Source organism: Miniopterus schreibersii (genome assembly GCF_964146895.1).
Source record: "Miniopterus schreibersii genome assembly, chromosome: 4".
NCBI classification, from domain to species: Eukaryota; Metazoa; Chordata; class Mammalia; order Chiroptera; family Miniopteridae; genus Miniopterus; species Miniopterus schreibersii.
In genome coordinates, this window is record NC_138105.1 from 11,092,410 (window position 1) to 11,108,239 (window position 15,830).

Consider the following 15,830-nt stretch of genomic DNA (forward strand, 5'->3'; position numbering starts at 1 on the left):
CGTGCCATGCTGGAAAGTCTCCAGGAGCCAGCCGCGCAGAGCGTAGCAACGCCTTAAAGGGGCTGAAGACCAGTTGGCTCAGGGAAGGCCCCTCCCACTAAAAATGTGAACAAGACGTTTATTTTCCTGTTTTATTTAACATTCACCCTACCCCTGTCCCACCCCAGTGTCCGATTCAACTGGCCCACACCTTCACAGGGTGCTGCAGAAAGCCAGTTCTCAAAAGAAAACCCTAAAAATAAATAGGCAAGGATCTCCCCAGTCCAGGGTCCTGGGGCTAATGTCCAGTGGCAGTCGCGGTCCAGGTCAATTCACCAGCAGCGAATTCTCCTCGGCATCATCCCTGGAGGAGGGAGTGTGTCAAGCGGGAAGGAAGGCAGCAGTTCCCTCAGGCACCTCCCCTTCCCCCAATCCCAACCTGGATTCGAACCTGCTCCTGCCGCAACAGCAGAGGCTGCAAGCTGAGCCTCTCCCGCTGCGGAACTTGCCAGAGGTAGGGCTGTCCTGGCACTGCGCAATGTAAGCCTGGAGGTCGCTCTCCTCCGTGCCTGCACCGCCGGGGTGCTGAGGAGAGATGCAGGGTGGCCAGCATGAAAAGGGCCCATTGAGATCTGCTCTCCCCTCCACCTCCTCTCCAGCCATCTGGGTCTCTTTGCTGTTCCTCAAAGACCAAGCAGGCACCCACCCTTGGTCCCTGTTCCTCCTGGTTTGATTCCAGAATGACCCTCCCTGACTCCTGAATGTGTGCACATCCCACATCTTGGTCACTTGGTGCCATACTTACGTCCTCAGTGGGAGTGAACATTGTAGCTTTCGGCTGAGCCTGAGCCTTTCCCTTCCCCACCTTGTGGAGGAGCCACCATCTCCTCTCCAAGTTCTTTCTAGGCCTTTGCTCCAGGTGTTCTTTCCCCCTGGGGCTCCCTTACTTGGGATCCTACCTCTTCAATCTAGAAATTCCTGAGATGACAAATGCTTGATTCTATGGTGTTCAATCTGGAAGCCACTAGCCACACTGGCTCCTGGGCACTTGATATGTGAATGGTGTGAGTGAGGAACTGAATTTGGAATTGTATTTCATTTAAATTAAAATCAAAATTTAGCCCTGGCCACTGTGGCTCAGTTGGTTGAGCATTGTCCCATTGTCTCTGGTTCCATTCCTGGGTCAGGGCACATGCCTGGGTTGCAGGCTCCATCCCCACTAGGGGGCAGCCAATTCAATCAAAGATGTTTCTCTCTCTCCCTCTCCCTTTCTCTCTAAAAATAAAATCAATAAAAACATTTTTAAAAAATCAAAATTTAAATAGTCCCATGTGGTTAGACATTAGTATTGAATAGCATATTCTAGAAACTTTCCTTCCTTCATAATTCTCACCAGTCGGTCATCATACTTCTGTTCATGCATCATCCATCTTGCCCACTGGCCCTGGACAGACTGTGTACACCTTGCCTTGTTTCCCAGCACAAGTCTTAGCTCACAATAGGCCCTTGGACATGCTGGCTAAAAGAATCCTATCTATCTGCCACCCCACATTCTGCTCTGGCCCCTTTCTCTCTTCTAATCCCTATAGCCTGCAGAACCACGGCTCCCCAGACCCAAACAACTGCTGCCCTAGCCATCCCATAAGACAGAGGACTTAGAAGCAAGGCTTCCTGGGTTGAGCCTGGTTTCACCACTTAGTTGCTGACCTTGGGTAAGTCACTGAAACTATACGACCTGGTGTCCCTGTTGGTAAAAGCAGACTCGAGAACCCTACCTGGCCAGTGACCCACCTTGATCAAACTGAGAATGCGGCAGCTGTGCCCATGACATCAGTTCTGCCTGTGACCCCTAATTCTGAGCCACCATCTCCTTTGGCTTTGCAGAGTCTCCCACATTCTCTCCCTGGGTCCTTCTCTCCTCACCCGGCCGTGTCCCCTGAGACCTCGCCATGGCAGCCTCGAAGGGACACGGAACCCAGACTGGAGCTATATGTGATGCGGGTTGGCCCTATGGGGAGGCAGGCTGACCTTGATGGTGTCGTAGGCACCAGTGATGAGTGCGATGAAGAGGCTCAACACCATGTAGATGAAGAGGCTGATGAAGGAGTAAAGGTAGATCTGGGAGAAGAGCCAGACGAGGCTGCTGCGGCCCTGCTGCGTCTGCATTGCCGCAAATGTCACGAACATGTCATCCCCATTGATGAGTGAGAACAGGCACTCCGACACCATGGAAAGCGAGCGGAACTGTGGCCAGGCAGCAAGGTCAGTGGGATTGTAGGGACAGAAGGGGCTGGGCGGGGGCGCCAGGGGTCAGAGGGGACAGCAGAGTACCAATAGTTACAATGGGACCACCTGGGGGTCACTGTGTGATGATAAGGTCAAAGGGTCAAGGCCAGGGTTACTGGGGTCAGAGGGACAGTGGGCAGAGTATCGGCAGTTACAATGGGGTCTTTTAGGAATCATGTCAATGATAAGGTCATAAGGTCAGTGTGGGCAGAACCACTGCAGACCTGTTGGTAAAGTACTGGGGGTCACTCAGTGTGGCCAGGTCAGTAACAGAGAAGCCAAGGGTCTGAGGGCTTGGGATGTAGGTTCAGGGGAAGGGAGCCAGGGAACCTTCTCCTGTGGGTCATGAGCACCTCCTACCAGCCCTTGCTAGCCCCTACCTTCACGTGGTAGGGCCCCAATACGATCCAGCCGCAGAAGCAATAGCCCAGGTAGATGACAGCCACACAGCAGCAGAATCGCATGACGCTGGGCAAGGCCACCCGCAGCGTGGCGATGAGGATCTGCAGCGGGCAAATGGCTGATGAGGGCATGGCCACAACCCTGGCTGGCAGTGCACATGGGGTGAGCAGGCAGGGCCTGGCTGAGGGCACGGCTAGGGGAGCTGAGAAGGGGTAGCCTGGAGCTGAGGGTGCTCCGTGACTGTACTCAGCTGTATGGCTATGAGGGGGCAGGCTCATGTGGCCCCTGCTCAGATTCAGTGACGGGTACATCTGTGGTGGACAGGTATAGGACTTAAAGGCTCGTGATGGGTCATCTGCAGGGGCTGGTGATTGCCGCATGGGTATGAATTTGGGAAGTGGGAATTGGGGGACATGTGGCCACCACCCGGAGGGAGGCCTACGCACACAGGCTTACGTTGTAATTATGGAAGAAGGTCAGGTAGCGGATGACACCAACCCAGACGAGCAACGTTGAAGTGCCCAGAAGGATGCTGCAGATGTCGTAGCTGGCCAAGTTCTAGGGGTGGGAGCAGTGTCAACCCCATCTGGCTGGGGAATGTGGCCCCAGATGGGCATCAGTGGGGGCAGTATAGAGGCCAAGGTCTGGAAGGGGCTGCCAGGGCCAGGGGCAGGGTGTGGGCAGGACCCACCTTAGCTTCAATGCCGATCTTCATGATAGTGCCCGAGATGGTGAGCACGTCACTGGTGACCAACAGGATATACCAGCCGTTGACAAATTCTAGCCGCTCCCACAGGCTGATGGCCCGTCCCCGCTGCTGCCACATGAACCCCACAAACTCCTGCAGGAGGCAGGTGGAGTGAGGGCTTCTCCAGGCACAGGAGCCTCTCACCACCCCTAGCCCTTATGGGCACAGTGACACTGGGATGGTTCTTACATTCTGCAGCAGGAAGCCCCGGAGTAGGGAGCGGGCACACAGCAGGAAGGAGAGGGAGCAGGTGAGCATCACTACCACATCAAACAGGAGCCGGAAGCTGTTGTCTCCTGTGGGGAGTGGGCCTTGGCTAGAGTCAGGGAAGCTTGGGGCGTTTGGAGGCCAGGGCTGGGGCTGGGCCAGACCAAGGCGACTGCAGGGCTGGTCTGGGTTGATCAGCGGGCTCATGGGTTATTCTGAGTCAGAAGCTCAGTCAGTGCTGGTATGGGGTTCAGAGGATCCCTTGGCAGGTCAGGGTCCCTGGTTGATACTGGGCTGGGGATTGAGGGCTCACCATGCCTGAAGACGCTGGGGTGCTTACACTCCTGGATGTGAGCCTGGGTCTCCAGGCTGATGGGGACACGCCCGCTGTATGCCTTATTGTCAAACGTGATCTGTGGTGGGGTGCAGAGTAAGTCTTGGCAGGCCTAGGCTCCCAGACCCGCATGCTGGATGGTCTGTCTAGCCCCAGCTTCTCCATCACCCACATGCTGCCCTTGGTCAAGGGTCCTCAGCCCTAGAGCTCAGAAGTCCTGTGGTACCATCCCCTGCTCCCCACCCCAGATCACCAGGGGGGAGGGGGGTCCATACTCTTGCCCTGGACACCGTGAGCTCACCAGGATGCTGAAGGTATAGCAGTCTGGGATCTCATTGTTGATCAGGCTTTGAAGATTGATGGTCTTCAGCTGGAAGTGGATGGTGACGTTGATCAGCCTAAGGGGAGGGGTCCGGTGAGGGGGAGGGAGCTCCATAGCTCCCTCGGGCCCTAGAATGCCAACACTCCTGCCCCATGCTGACTCTGCAGCTGGCAGAGGGAAGTGCTCACTCAGCAGGCATAAGCCTGGCCTGCCCCTGCCCCCACCTTCAGGGAAGTGGCTGCCAGGGGGACCCCAAGGATACCTGGCCTCCTGCCTCCCCCAACCCTCTGCCAAGCCTTGGGGTGGCCCCCTCCATCAGGCAGTACTTGTGGAATTTGAGAGTGAGGTTCTTGTAACTGGCGCTGCCATCCATGGGAGAGAAATCATCATTGGGGGGCACAAGGGGTCTCTCAGGGGGGTCCACCAGGATGCAATCTGAGGACAAGGAGGCAGGAAAGGGGCAAAGGATTGGGGAGGCATAGGGAGGTCTCCCAGAGTTCCTGAGAGACCCCTTTCCTGACTCACTTTGTACTCGAACATTTGTTATTTGTGCCCCATGTCTCCCCAGGGTAGGGCCCAGTATGTCTATTCCCTGCACAGACCCTAGGGCCTGGAGCTCTGTAGGCCCCCAAATGTTTAGTGAATTAATGATATTAAACATAACACCTAGCACTTTCTACATGTCAAGCATTCTTCTAAACCCGTTGCATACATCAAGCTATTAATACTCAAGATAACCCATCTCCTAGATGAGAGAGAGTAGAGCTGGGATTATAATCCCAGCAGCCAGGGGCCCCCAACAGCTCAGCCCTGCCTTGTCCACTCACCAGTGACGACCATTGGGTCAATGTCAAAGGTGTCATTGGCTGGGTCCACGTGGCCACGGTGGTAGTACCGCTGGCAGAGGGCCAGGGCTGAGCCATTGGCCCAGGGGCCACCCCCGCCCTGTACATATGCGTAGCGGCCCAGCGACACATCAGGGAGCATCAGATACTGTGGGCAGAGAAGGAGAGGGTCCATCAGCCCCCACCCCCCAGCGCCTGCCAACCTGCCCACCTGCCCCTGGCTGCCCCTACCTGGTCCACAGCGTAGAAGATAGCCTGGTAGAGCTGCTCCTGTGTGTAGGCTGCGAAGGTGTCATCTGCCCCATCAGAGTAGCCCAGAAGGAAGAGGTGGCGGAAGGCGATGGTGTTCTCCTCTCGGAATGTCACTGCCAGCTGGTTGCTGAGCCCGAACAGGATGAGCTGGTGGGAGGGACAGGGGGTCGACACTGCTGGATGGGCCCTCCCTCGATGCTTGAGTGGAGGAAAAGGACCCACACCACGGAGGCACATGTCCCCATTTTCCACGCCCACCAATACATAGCACATAGTGGGCACTCATATACCTCAGGGTAGCAACTAATGATCATGAAATGTTTACCTGATGCCAACTTCTATGCTAAACCCAAACCTATAGGGTAAGTACCACAGTGCTAGGTTCCTTTACCAAGGGGAAATTAGAAGCAGGAACATGCCCAAAGTCACAGCGCCGTAGGGCAGGGGCAGGGTCTGATTCATCTTGGAATCACTAGACCCCAGCACAGGGCCTGGCATGGAAGGGGGGCAACCATCTGTTCAGCCACTGGGTCAGTTCTCTTTGAGAGTCAACATGGCATCAGACTGCCTGGGTTCAAGTGCCAGCAAATCCCAATGCTTGATTGCTATGTGACTTTGGACAAGTCCCTAAACCTTGCTGAGCCTCAGCTGCCTCATCTATAAAATGGAGGCATGTGTGAGGTTAAAAGGAGCTGCTCACATACAGCTGAGGATTTTCTGATTTATTACTGCCATTGTTACTGTCATGCTGCTGCAGGATCAGGATGGAGGTTCCAACTCCCAGACTCTCCTTCAAGGAAAACAGTGGCCACAGGCAGCATTCTGCTGGGGCTCCCGCAGGTCTCACCTGCACAGTGACTACCAAGATCTTAACCACTTGCAGCATCAGCTTAAAGGGCTTGCGACCCTTGGCCCGAAATTTGTCACAGGGACTCATGAAGAAGTACTTGAGCCGGCGGCGGAGGTCTTCCTCTTCCACAGGGGTTGGAGGGGCCGGTGAAGCCCCCGCCTGGGTCCCATACCCGAGGCTGGGGCTCAGGAGGTGCTCGGTCTCTGTGGGAATGGGAGAGAGTAGTAGGGATCAGGCCCAGGGAGGCCCACCTCCCAAAAGGGAAGGCAGATCCCACATTCCAGCCAAGAAAGAATTCTGGGAGATCTAAGAAAATTTTAAAATCTACCATATTTTATGGATATATGCAGCAGTGCTGCTCAGAGTTTGCAAATTCAGGTTTGGTACTCAAAAGGGCCTGAGTTGATTCCTGACCCCGATCGATGCTCACTGGCACAGACAGGGCACCCAGGCTCTCTGGGCCTCAGTTTCTCATCTGCAAAATGGGGTAATAGCATCTCTCACAGGAAGTTGAGGATTTGATGCTTACAAAGTATTTATTGCAAGGGTTGGTAGGTGGTAAGAATGTCAGGACACTCCGCCCAGTTGGGAGTGGCTCAGGGGTTGAGCATGGACCTAGGATCCAGGAGATGGTGGTTAGATTCCTGGCCAGGGCACATGCCTGGGATGCAGGCTCGATCCCTAGTCGGGGGCGTGCAGGAGGCAGCTGATCAATGACAACTCTCATCATTGACATTTCTATCTCTCTCTCCCTCTCCCTTCCTCCCTCTGAAATCAATAAAGATATATATTTTTTAAAAATGTCAGGACATTCCATCATTGTTCCTGTTGATTTGTGGGGAGAGAATGAATTACTTCCACTGGCTTCTCACAGGTCACTCAAGGCTCCTGGGCCCATCCCAACACCAGCCCTCAGGCAAGAACATGGAACTCAGCTACATTCCAGTATTTTCTGGACAAACCCCTCCCGAACTCATCATGATCTGGTCTGTCCAGCTGACACTCTCACAAGCCCTGGAGAAGGGAAGATCAACAATTACAGTAATAAGGGAATGCTTTTGCTGAAGAGTCACTGTGATTACAGCACTGCCCATTTGTCAGGTTATGGGCTAATACGGCATCTTCATTAAAGCTACTAGCTCCTGGAAATCACACAGCCCTAGGACCAAATCCCAGACCTGTCACTTCCTGGTTGGGGGACCCCAGGCACCTTTCTAAGTCTCAGTCTCCTCATCTGAAAACTGGAAAGAAAAAAAAAGTCTCCCTCTGAGGCTAAAACCCTGAAAACGCTTCCAGAATAGAGTGAGACAAAGCAGCTCAGCCCAAGTCTCAGTAATGCTTCAGGAAACCGAGGCTATTTTAAGCACCGCCTATTCCCTTCAATCAGGAACAACCTAAGAGGAAGGTCCAATGTTTTGGCAGCTGCAGGGGTCATAGCCGGTCACTGCAGCCCAGAACTGTCCCTAACACCGCCCGCCCCTCCACCAGGAGAACCCAGCTCCTTTCCAGGGCCTGGCTTCCAGCCCCCCGCCACCACCACCACCAAGATGATTGTGGGCACTGTCAGAACCTGTTCTGCAGGGAGGGCCAGCTCCTGACTGGTCCCTTTGGACCTTGGATGCTTTTGCAATTGTTTACAAGAGAGCTGGTTGGAAGCCGGAGGGTAGGCCTGCCTCTGCAGCTGTGATCATAGCTAACCTACCCCAGACCCTACCAGGTGAGACACGTTTTGGTGTCTTCAGTAGCTCATAAAGGGAAAACCAACATAAAGGGTCTTTCTCCAGGCTCCCGCATGAGAGGGGCAGACTGAAGACACTGGAAGCTGGCCACCCAACGCCTGAATCCAGGAAAGCTGAGCTTCCACGGGTTTGGAGATCTGAAATTGAGTTAGGCGGCTAGGCTCACGGAGGCAATGCCCCCCAATCCTCAGCCTGCGTTTAGAGAAGCATTAACCTCCTGGTTTGGGGAAGGAAATCCTGGAGTCTCGTGCGGGTTGGAGAAACTGGTGCCCGCTGTGCTTCAGCAAAGTTGAGCAATCGCGACCTAGGCTCAGGCTGGGAGCCTCGCCGCCCCGAGTCGGAGAAGCTGGTGCCCCCCCGCCTCCCAGGCTCTAGGAGCCTTCCGCCCACACGGGAAAGCTGGGAGTCAGCCCCGGAGTTGGGGAAAGGGAAACGGGCTACTCGGCCGCCGCGCGTCCGGGCTGCTGCCAGCCCGCCGCCCGCCGCCCGCCGCCCGCGACCTCACCTGAGCCGCGCCGGCCCCCGGGGGCGGCCATACCCGGGCGGGGAGCGCCCGACGCCGGCGGGCGCGGCGGAGCAGCCGGGGAACCAGCGCCCGCCACTGTCACCGCCGTCCCGCTCCCTCGCGGCGCAGCTTCAAAACCTCGCGCATCAGCTGACTGGCGTCCGGGTCACGTGCCCGGGGCGCCCTTGGAGGCACGTGACCGGATCCGACCCCCTTCCCCGGCGCGAAGACCACACCTGCCCGAGCGGCGCCCGCGCCGGCCGGGGGACTTGCCCGCCAGGGGCGGTCGCGAGGCCCTAGCGCCGACGGGCGAGCAAAGTGTTGGGGGATCGCCTGGCTCTGAGTACCAGCGCGGGACTGGCTCCTTGTCATGCCCGCGTCCAGTGCCAACATCTTGACTTCCACGTTCGCTAGGTCCGGTGATGATCCTACATCCTTCTAAGGGTTGTTCCCCTCCATCCTCCCAGAAATTCCCGGATTACTCTCAACCCCCTCCTCTGCAGCCCCTCTAGGACCTATCAGCAAATCCTATTTCATTTCCTAATTATCTCCCAAATAGGTCCACTTATTCCCACTTTTATGGCTCTCAGCCCAGAGTCCCCCACTATTCCTGGCCTGGACCACTGCAGCAACCTCCTCTCTGATCTTAGACTCCCACTCCTGACCCCTTCCATGCATGACACTCTCCATCCAGCAGCCAGAAGCATTTTCAAAGAATAATTCATATCAGTCCCCCCCCCCCCCCAAACCTGCCAGTGACTCCCTATTTCTCTGAGATGACACACTCCCTACAGCAATCTACCAGAGCCCTCTGGTCCTCCCCCACCTCCTCTCCTAGGTCATCTTTCAAAGGCCCCATGGCCTTTGCACACTCTTGCCCTGGAGGATAATGGTTAAGAACAAGGGCTCTGGGGGACAGACAACTCAGACTCAAATCTAGGTGCTGCCAACTGCCATTTCCCTGTCTTCCAAAGAGTCCCTTAAACTCCATATGCCTCAGTTTCATCATTTGTAAAATGGGGATGCTCAATCATAGTTGCCTGCTTCATGGAGTTGTTGAAAGAATTAAATGAGAAACTGCAAAAGCACAGCAAGAGGCTGGGCAAACAGTGCTAATGATAAAGTTAGTAGTTACTGGGATTACAGTGCTTCCTTGGGAAAGTTGTCCCTGACCTGAATCAGAAGTCTTATATACTTTTAGAATGTACCATACCCTGTACTTTTTAAATGTTTCCAAATGTGGTGTCTGTGAGCTCTCAACAGATGTTTGTTGAATGCATAAATGAACTACCTCCTTTGTCCAGTGGTGTACCTATAACGTAGATTTTGAAGGACAAGAGTAAGAGGAACAGACAAGGCAGGATTGCCCGCATGGCTTCATATTAGCCTCCGTTATCAGCCCGCTAATTTCAACATGCCATAAATCCCACCATTCAGATAAACCAAAGGGAAGGGGTGATGCTCGGACCACCTGCAGGGCTAAGTCTGCTCCTAACTAAGGTGACCAGATCTGGGGAGCAGAGCGGTGACTGCTGGAATGGGGGAAGCTGAGAAGCCTGGAGGATGTCGGGGGAGCCAGAACATTGGGATTCCTGGCGTATGGCTGGCTCAGGCCACACCTTCCCATTTCCCGAGGAGCTGTGCATTAGGGAAAAAAGAAACAGGAGAACCATGAAGCAGAGCCAGAAGGCAGTGAGAGGATTTTACTAACTGCACAACACACAACTTCCCCAGGCCTCCGTGGGCGCTGGCATCCCCTTCAGCCATCAGGCCCCAGCAGTGCCCCTCGCTCCTGCACCCACTTGGGACTCTCACACGTAGGGAGGGCTGAGCTGTCACGGGTGGGAGAGCCGGGGTCAGGGCAGGACTCAGGGTTGGGGTTGGGGCTGGGCACAGGATCTGGGTCTGAGCTGTGACCAGATCCGTGGTCGGGGCTGGCTACAAGGTCGGGATTGGCATCGCGACCAGGCTTAGCGTCAGAAGACTTGACAGGATCAGGAGCATGGGTAGATCCAGAGCCAGGGCCAGTTTTGGGGCTGGGATTGGGGAGGGAGCCCAGGCCAGAGCCAAGCACAGAGCCAGCGTCAGGACCCAGGAGGGAGACCTGCCCGGGCCGCAACACCGAAGCAGGGCTAAGGCCCAGGCCAGCCGCCGCCGTAGCCGCCGCCGCCGCCGCCGCCGCGCCCTCGTGCACGCGCTTGTGCTTGGTGAGGCTGGACGCCTGGCCGAAGGCCTTGCCGCAGAGCTGGCAGCGGTAGGGGCGCTCCCCGGAATGCACGTGCAGGTGCTGCAGCAGCGCCGAGCTCTGCCCGAAGGCCTTGGAGCAGTGCGGGCAGGCGTAAGGCCGCTCGCCGGTGTGGATGCGCAGGTGATGCTGCAGGTTGGAGCTCTGACCAAACGCCTTGCCGCAGTGCGGGCACCGGTAGGGGCGCTCGGCCGTGTGCGTGCGCTGGTGCTGCAGCAGCGCCGAGCTCTGCCCGAAGGCCTTGCCGCACTGCGGGCAGGGGTAGGGCCGCTCGCCCGTGTGCGTGCGGAGGTGCTTCAGCAGCGCCGAGCCCTGCCCGAAGCCCTTGGCGCACACGGGGCACTTGTGCGGCCGCGGGCCGCCGTGGGTGCGCAGGTGCTGCGCCAGCAGCGAGCCGTGCCCGAAGGCCTTGCCGCACACGGGGCAGTGGTGCGGCTTCTCGCCGCTGTGGCTGCTGCGGTGCTTCAGCAGCGTGGAGCGCCAGCCGAAGGCCTTGCCGCACGCCGCGCACTGGTAGGGCCGCGCGCCCGTGTGGATGCCCCGGTGCTGCGCCAACGTGGCGCCGTGGCTGAACGACTTGCCGCAGTCGGGGCAGCGGTAGGGCTTCTCGCCGCTGTGGGTGCGGCGGTGCTGGCTTAGCCCCGAACTGCGGCGGAAGGCTCGCCCGCAGTCGGGGCAGGAGAAGGGCCGGGGAGGGCTGGCAGGTGCGGGGAGCACCTCCTGGCTGGTGGCCAGGCCTTCCCGGGCGGCAGTGAGGCCGGATGAGAGGGGGTCCAGGTCTGGAGCTTCTGGGGGACTGAGGGTGTCGCTGTTAGGGTCAAGGACCAGAGGGACAGGGCCAATGACGTCTGGATCGAGATCAAAACTTGAAGACATGGGGTTGAGATCTTGGGGATCCATGGCGCGGGTCCCCAAGATGGAACTTGGAGCGTCTGCATCAGGGTCCAGATTGTCAGAGACAGGCTCTAGATCTTCCAAGCTGGGGTCCACATCTTCAGAGACAGTGTTGAGGTCTTCCAGGTCAGGCTCTGGGTCTTCGGGGTTGGGGTCCAGGTCTTCTGAGTCTGAGTCAAGCTCTTCATAAGCAGGTCTCGGGCCTTTGTGGCCTGGGTTCCTGACCAGGACAGAGCGCCGCATCCCGGGTGTGGAAGTGCCAGCTGCTTCTAGGGCAGGATCTGCAGGGCGAGGACAGGGTGGGCAGAAGTAGGTTCTGGGGAGCAAGGGGTCTCTTGGAGCCTGGGCAGGGATGGGATAGGTGGCCAAGCTGTGCCCCAAAACCCACTTCTGAACATACACATGGATCCTTCTCTTGTTTTAGACCACAGGGAGACTTGTGACTCACCCTAGCCAGGGCAAGAAGAGAGACCCTGGTGGGACATGGGGGGCCCCTCCCTTCTTAGCCCCACACCTGGACGGAGGTCATGGGATCTGGCACTAGAGGTCTCCAGTACCCAACTCCATGGCTCTGCCCCTTTCTCCATCCTGGACTCCGCCTCTTGTGGGAAGCTTGGGTCCTGTGGAGAGAGAGTCCTAGGTTCCTACCCCCAGTGGGGAAGAGGATGGGTGTCTGAGTTTCTGTGCTTGCTTCTAAGTACATGGCCTGCACTCCTGTCCCATAGCCAGAGGTGGCATATTTGGGAGTTTCTGGTAGGGAGGGGGACCTCTGGCTCAAGTCCTAGAGAGAAAGCATCCTGAACTTGAAGAAGCCTGTATCTGGAGGATGGGGGGGGGACACAAACCACATCTGGTAGTGCTCTTGAGGGAGCACAGGGGTACCCCTGGCTTGCTTCCTGGGGAAGAGACCACCCGAATGCCAGGCCTCACAGTTCCGGGGTGGGAGTAATGTCTAAACACCCATGTTCCCAAATGCCAGGTCCTAAAGCTAGAGTGGGAGGTGGGGAATAATATGTGGAGCCTGTGGGGTGGGGGAGGGAGACCCATGGATCCCATGGTCAGGACTGTAGTCAGTATACCTGCTGCCCAATTGAACAGAAGATCCTGAATTCTAACCCCTAGCTGGGGCTGGGTAGAAATAATACCTGGGGCCCCTCTTGGGTGACTGGGGGGGGGGAACCCTGAGCCAAATCCTAGGAAGGGGAGATTCCTGAGTGACTGACCCTACGGCTGAGGTATGGGGATATGTGTCAAGACACTTTTGTCCCCTCTTGGAGGAAAGATCCTGAGTTCCAGGCTGGAGGTAGGGGAGGGGGTGGAGAAACAATAGCTGGGACCCATTCTGGGGAGCAGGGGATGCTCAGGAATACCTGATGGGAGGTGACACCTTAAGCTACCCACCCCATGGCTGGGCATTGGGTGGAAACAAATAGATCTGTTCCTGGGGGATATGGGGAACCTCTTCTGGGGAGGGAGACATCCTGGGCCACAACCCATTGATGGGGGTGGCTAAGCAAATGGAGGGGCTAAGTTCCTAGATCACCCCCTCTACCCAGAACCCCAGGTTGGAGAGTGGGGGAAACAATGCCCAGGTCCCCTCCTGGGTTCCTGGATCACCTCCTCGGGAAGTGGCTTCCAGAACTCTGGACTCCCAGACTGGAGAGTGGGAGGAACAATAACTGGGGCCCTGGGGGAGAGAGGGAATCCCTGGATTCTCCTCTTGAGAAAGGGCCTCCTGAACTCCCAGGCTCAGGGTGCGGAGAACACTGCTTGGGGCCTCTCCCAGGTCCCTGGGGCAGGGGGTCTGGATCGTCTCTACAGGAGGGGCCGTCCTGAACCCCGACCCACGGCTGAAGGGTGCCCCCCAGCCTCCCCTATCTAAGGCGCCCAGCTCGAGCGGGGCCCTCCCCGCGGCCGCGGCGGCGGGCAGAGCGCGCTAGGCCCGCAGGCCTTCAGCCCTCGCCTCGTGCCTCGACCCTGCTCCCCGGGCCCTGGCGGGAGGCGTGCGCGGCGAGGGGCGCACGGAGGTCGCCCTGGGCCGCGCCCCGCGCCGGGGGCCCCGGCCCCCCCCCCCCAGGCCCTCGTCCGCCGACGCGCTCGCGGGGACACTCACCCGGCGCCCCTCGCCCCTGCCCGGCCCGCCGCTCCCGCCGGCGCCCCAGGGGCCCGCAGCTAGCGCCCCGCCCGCTAGCCCCGCCGGCGGCCCCCTCGGCCCAGCGGCCCCGCCAGGCGCTCCCGGGGATCGAGAGGGGCCGGCCGAGGGCCGCAGCGGGAGCTGCTGGGACTTGTAGTTCTCCGCACCCGCCGCGGCCTTCGCCATCGCTGCCCCCGCCCCCCGCCAGCCTTTGTCCCGACCCGGCCTCCCCGCCCCGCGCCCTGCCCGCGCCCTGCCCGCGCCCTGCCCGCGCCCTGCCCGCGCCCTGCCCGCCCCGCGCCCTGCCCGCGCCCTGCCCGCCCCGCGCCCTGCCCGCCCAGCCCTCGGGCGGCCCTCTCCTGCGCCCGTCTCGCTCTCTGTCCCTCTCTCTGCCCTGCCTACTTCTCTCTGTCCCTGTCGATCTCTGCCCGGCTCTGTCTCTATTCCTTTCTCTGTATCTCTATCTCTGTGTCTCTATTTCCATCCTTTTGCCTCTGTACCTGTTACTTTCTCTGCCTCTGTCGCGCGCGCGCTCTCTCTCTCTGTTTCTACCTCCTGCTCATGTCTCTGACTCTGTCTTTGTTCCAAAAACACCATTTTGTCTCTCACACTCTGGCCATGCACATAAGCCTAGGCAAGGCTCTGAGAAGTCCTGCAATTTACACACTTCTTTATCTTTGCTTAATGGATTAAGCATTTCCCTTTAAGGCTCCCCAAGGAAGAGCTGGGGATTCTGTCCCTGAATGTTTCCCTCTTCCTGCCCACTTGAGGGTCACTCACTGCTGTCACCCTGCGCCCCAGACTCCCTGGAGTGATGATCTCTGGGAGAAGCCTGGGCAGAAACTGGGAAGGACTCTGGGCAGACTTTACCTGGAGACAAAGATCCCTGCGAAGAGGGAATGAAAAACAGCTGACAGCTAGCAGCTGGGCTGTGATGTTCTTCACTGAACGTAAACAAGTCATACAAGGCCTATCTGTGACCATGTCTGCACCAAGCCAGAGAGACGCTCTGCGACCACAAAAACGAACACACGCCCCCTGACTAACTGAAATGACCGCTGCTTCTCACCAATGACAGCTCTGCTTCTACCCTCTATAACTCTCCTCAAAACCGCCCAGCACGTGCCTCCATCCTCTAAGACGCCCTCCTGCCCCCAACCCTCTCTTACAGAGGCGCTCCGCGGTTCCTAGGATGTGGTCTTCCTTGCTGGAGCCAGCTAAGAAAGCTTTTTTGCCTACAGGTGTGTTTCTGATGGTCTTTGCCTGGTGAATTTTCATACCACTTACCCCTGAATATAGCCTTGAGCAAATCAGGCCTCTAGGAGTTGTCTCCCTTCCTGAACCTTCTAGACCTGTGCTTAACTTGTGACCTGAGACCTGCTTTTCACCTCTGTGGAAAAGCCTGCAGCAGATCTGAGAGGCCCCAGACTGCAATTAGATTATGTTTTGGGTTCTTCATCCTGCCACCTCCTGGATGACCCTATTGCAAATAACACTTGTAAGGACAGCTGTTGTTTCTGTCTGTGTCGTATCTCTACCAGCACCTTGCCTTCCCTTTGTGGACCTCCCTCCACTACCCCACATGGCCCCGTATCTAACACAACCACCCCATACCATGTGATCTGCACTTATCAAAGAACCCCATCGCCTGGCCACAATAATTAGGTCTGCGATGAGGACATCACTTCGGAGGGTTTCAGTCTCCTTCTGGGATCACGAGCTTCACATAGAGCCTCATTCTGCCTGCAGTCATCCTCCCTGATCGTCTGGAAGAAAAGTCTGCAGACTGAAAAGTCTCCACCATGATGCAAAAGTGAATGAGAGACAGCTCTGGCTATCTTCGTTGAGCTCTTGGTTATAACCATACCTGAAGCCAGAAGTCTTCATTCTTTATTATGAGCCAACAAATTTCCTGAGTATTTGAGCTACTTTTACTGAGTTTCTGTCCCTTGCCTCTATGACAGTCTTGACTAACTTAGAAATGAGTACCTGGAAAGGGGAGAATATTAAAGGAAATAACTTAAGATGTGGAATTGGCTGAGCAAAGGTGAGGTAGAGGGCCAGGGCCACCACATGCACATATGTTCA

General features: G+C 57.2%; 2 protein-coding genes across 3 annotated transcripts; both read right to left on the bottom strand.

Annotated features, from left to right (window-relative positions):
* Window positions 1-86: 86 nt before the first annotated feature.
* On the bottom strand, window positions 87-8,757 carry MCOLN1 (mucolipin TRP cation channel 1). 2 transcript variants are annotated; one of them, XM_081134445.1, is made up of 14 exons: window positions 8,470-8,757; window positions 6,223-6,428; window positions 5,355-5,522; window positions 5,106-5,271; window positions 4,605-4,713; window positions 4,258-4,354; window positions 3,936-4,035; window positions 3,605-3,711; window positions 3,359-3,508; window positions 3,124-3,225; window positions 2,646-2,768; window positions 2,008-2,223; window positions 431-564; window positions 87-343 (listed from the first exon to the last, which is right to left on the bottom strand). In XM_081134445.1, the coding sequence occupies exons 1-14, from the start codon at window positions 8,498-8,500 to the stop codon at window positions 307-309; spliced, it is 1,746 nt and encodes a 581-aa protein (XP_080990571.1). In that variant the 5' UTR covers window positions 8,501-8,757; the 3' UTR covers window positions 87-306. The 2 variants fall into 2 exon arrangements, with proteins under 2 accessions (XP_080990571.1, XP_080990570.1); XM_081134444.1 differs by having other exon boundaries at window positions 100-343; window positions 419-564; window positions 8,470-8,619.
* Window positions 8,758-10,152: 1,395 nt separating this feature from the next.
* On the bottom strand, window positions 10,153-13,928 carry ZNF358 (zinc finger protein 358; the record flags this gene model as incomplete). The annotated part of the gene is made up of 3 exons (XM_081134023.1): window positions 10,153-11,889; window positions 12,123-12,228; window positions 13,722-13,928. The coding sequence occupies 3 exons, from the start codon at window positions 13,926-13,928 to the stop codon at window positions 10,229-10,231; spliced, it is 1,974 nt and encodes a 657-aa protein (XP_080990149.1). The 3' UTR covers window positions 10,153-10,228.
* Window positions 13,929-15,830: the final 1,902 nt, after the last annotated feature.

Bases quoted from the DNA above. Each gene is read 5' to 3' on its own strand.
- MCOLN1 (XM_081134444.1), bottom strand. From the start codon at position 8,500: ATGGCCGCCCCCGGGGGCCGGCGCGGCTCAG. The intron at 5,523-6,222 runs GTGAGACCTGCG...CCCTCCCACCAG, and splicing joins TCTTGGTAGTCACTGTGCAG to CTCATCCTGTTCGGGCTCAG. The intron at 4,355-4,604 runs GTACTGCCTGAT...CCCTCCCCTTAG, and splicing joins CTCACTCTCAAATTCCACAA to GCTGATCAACGTCACCATCC.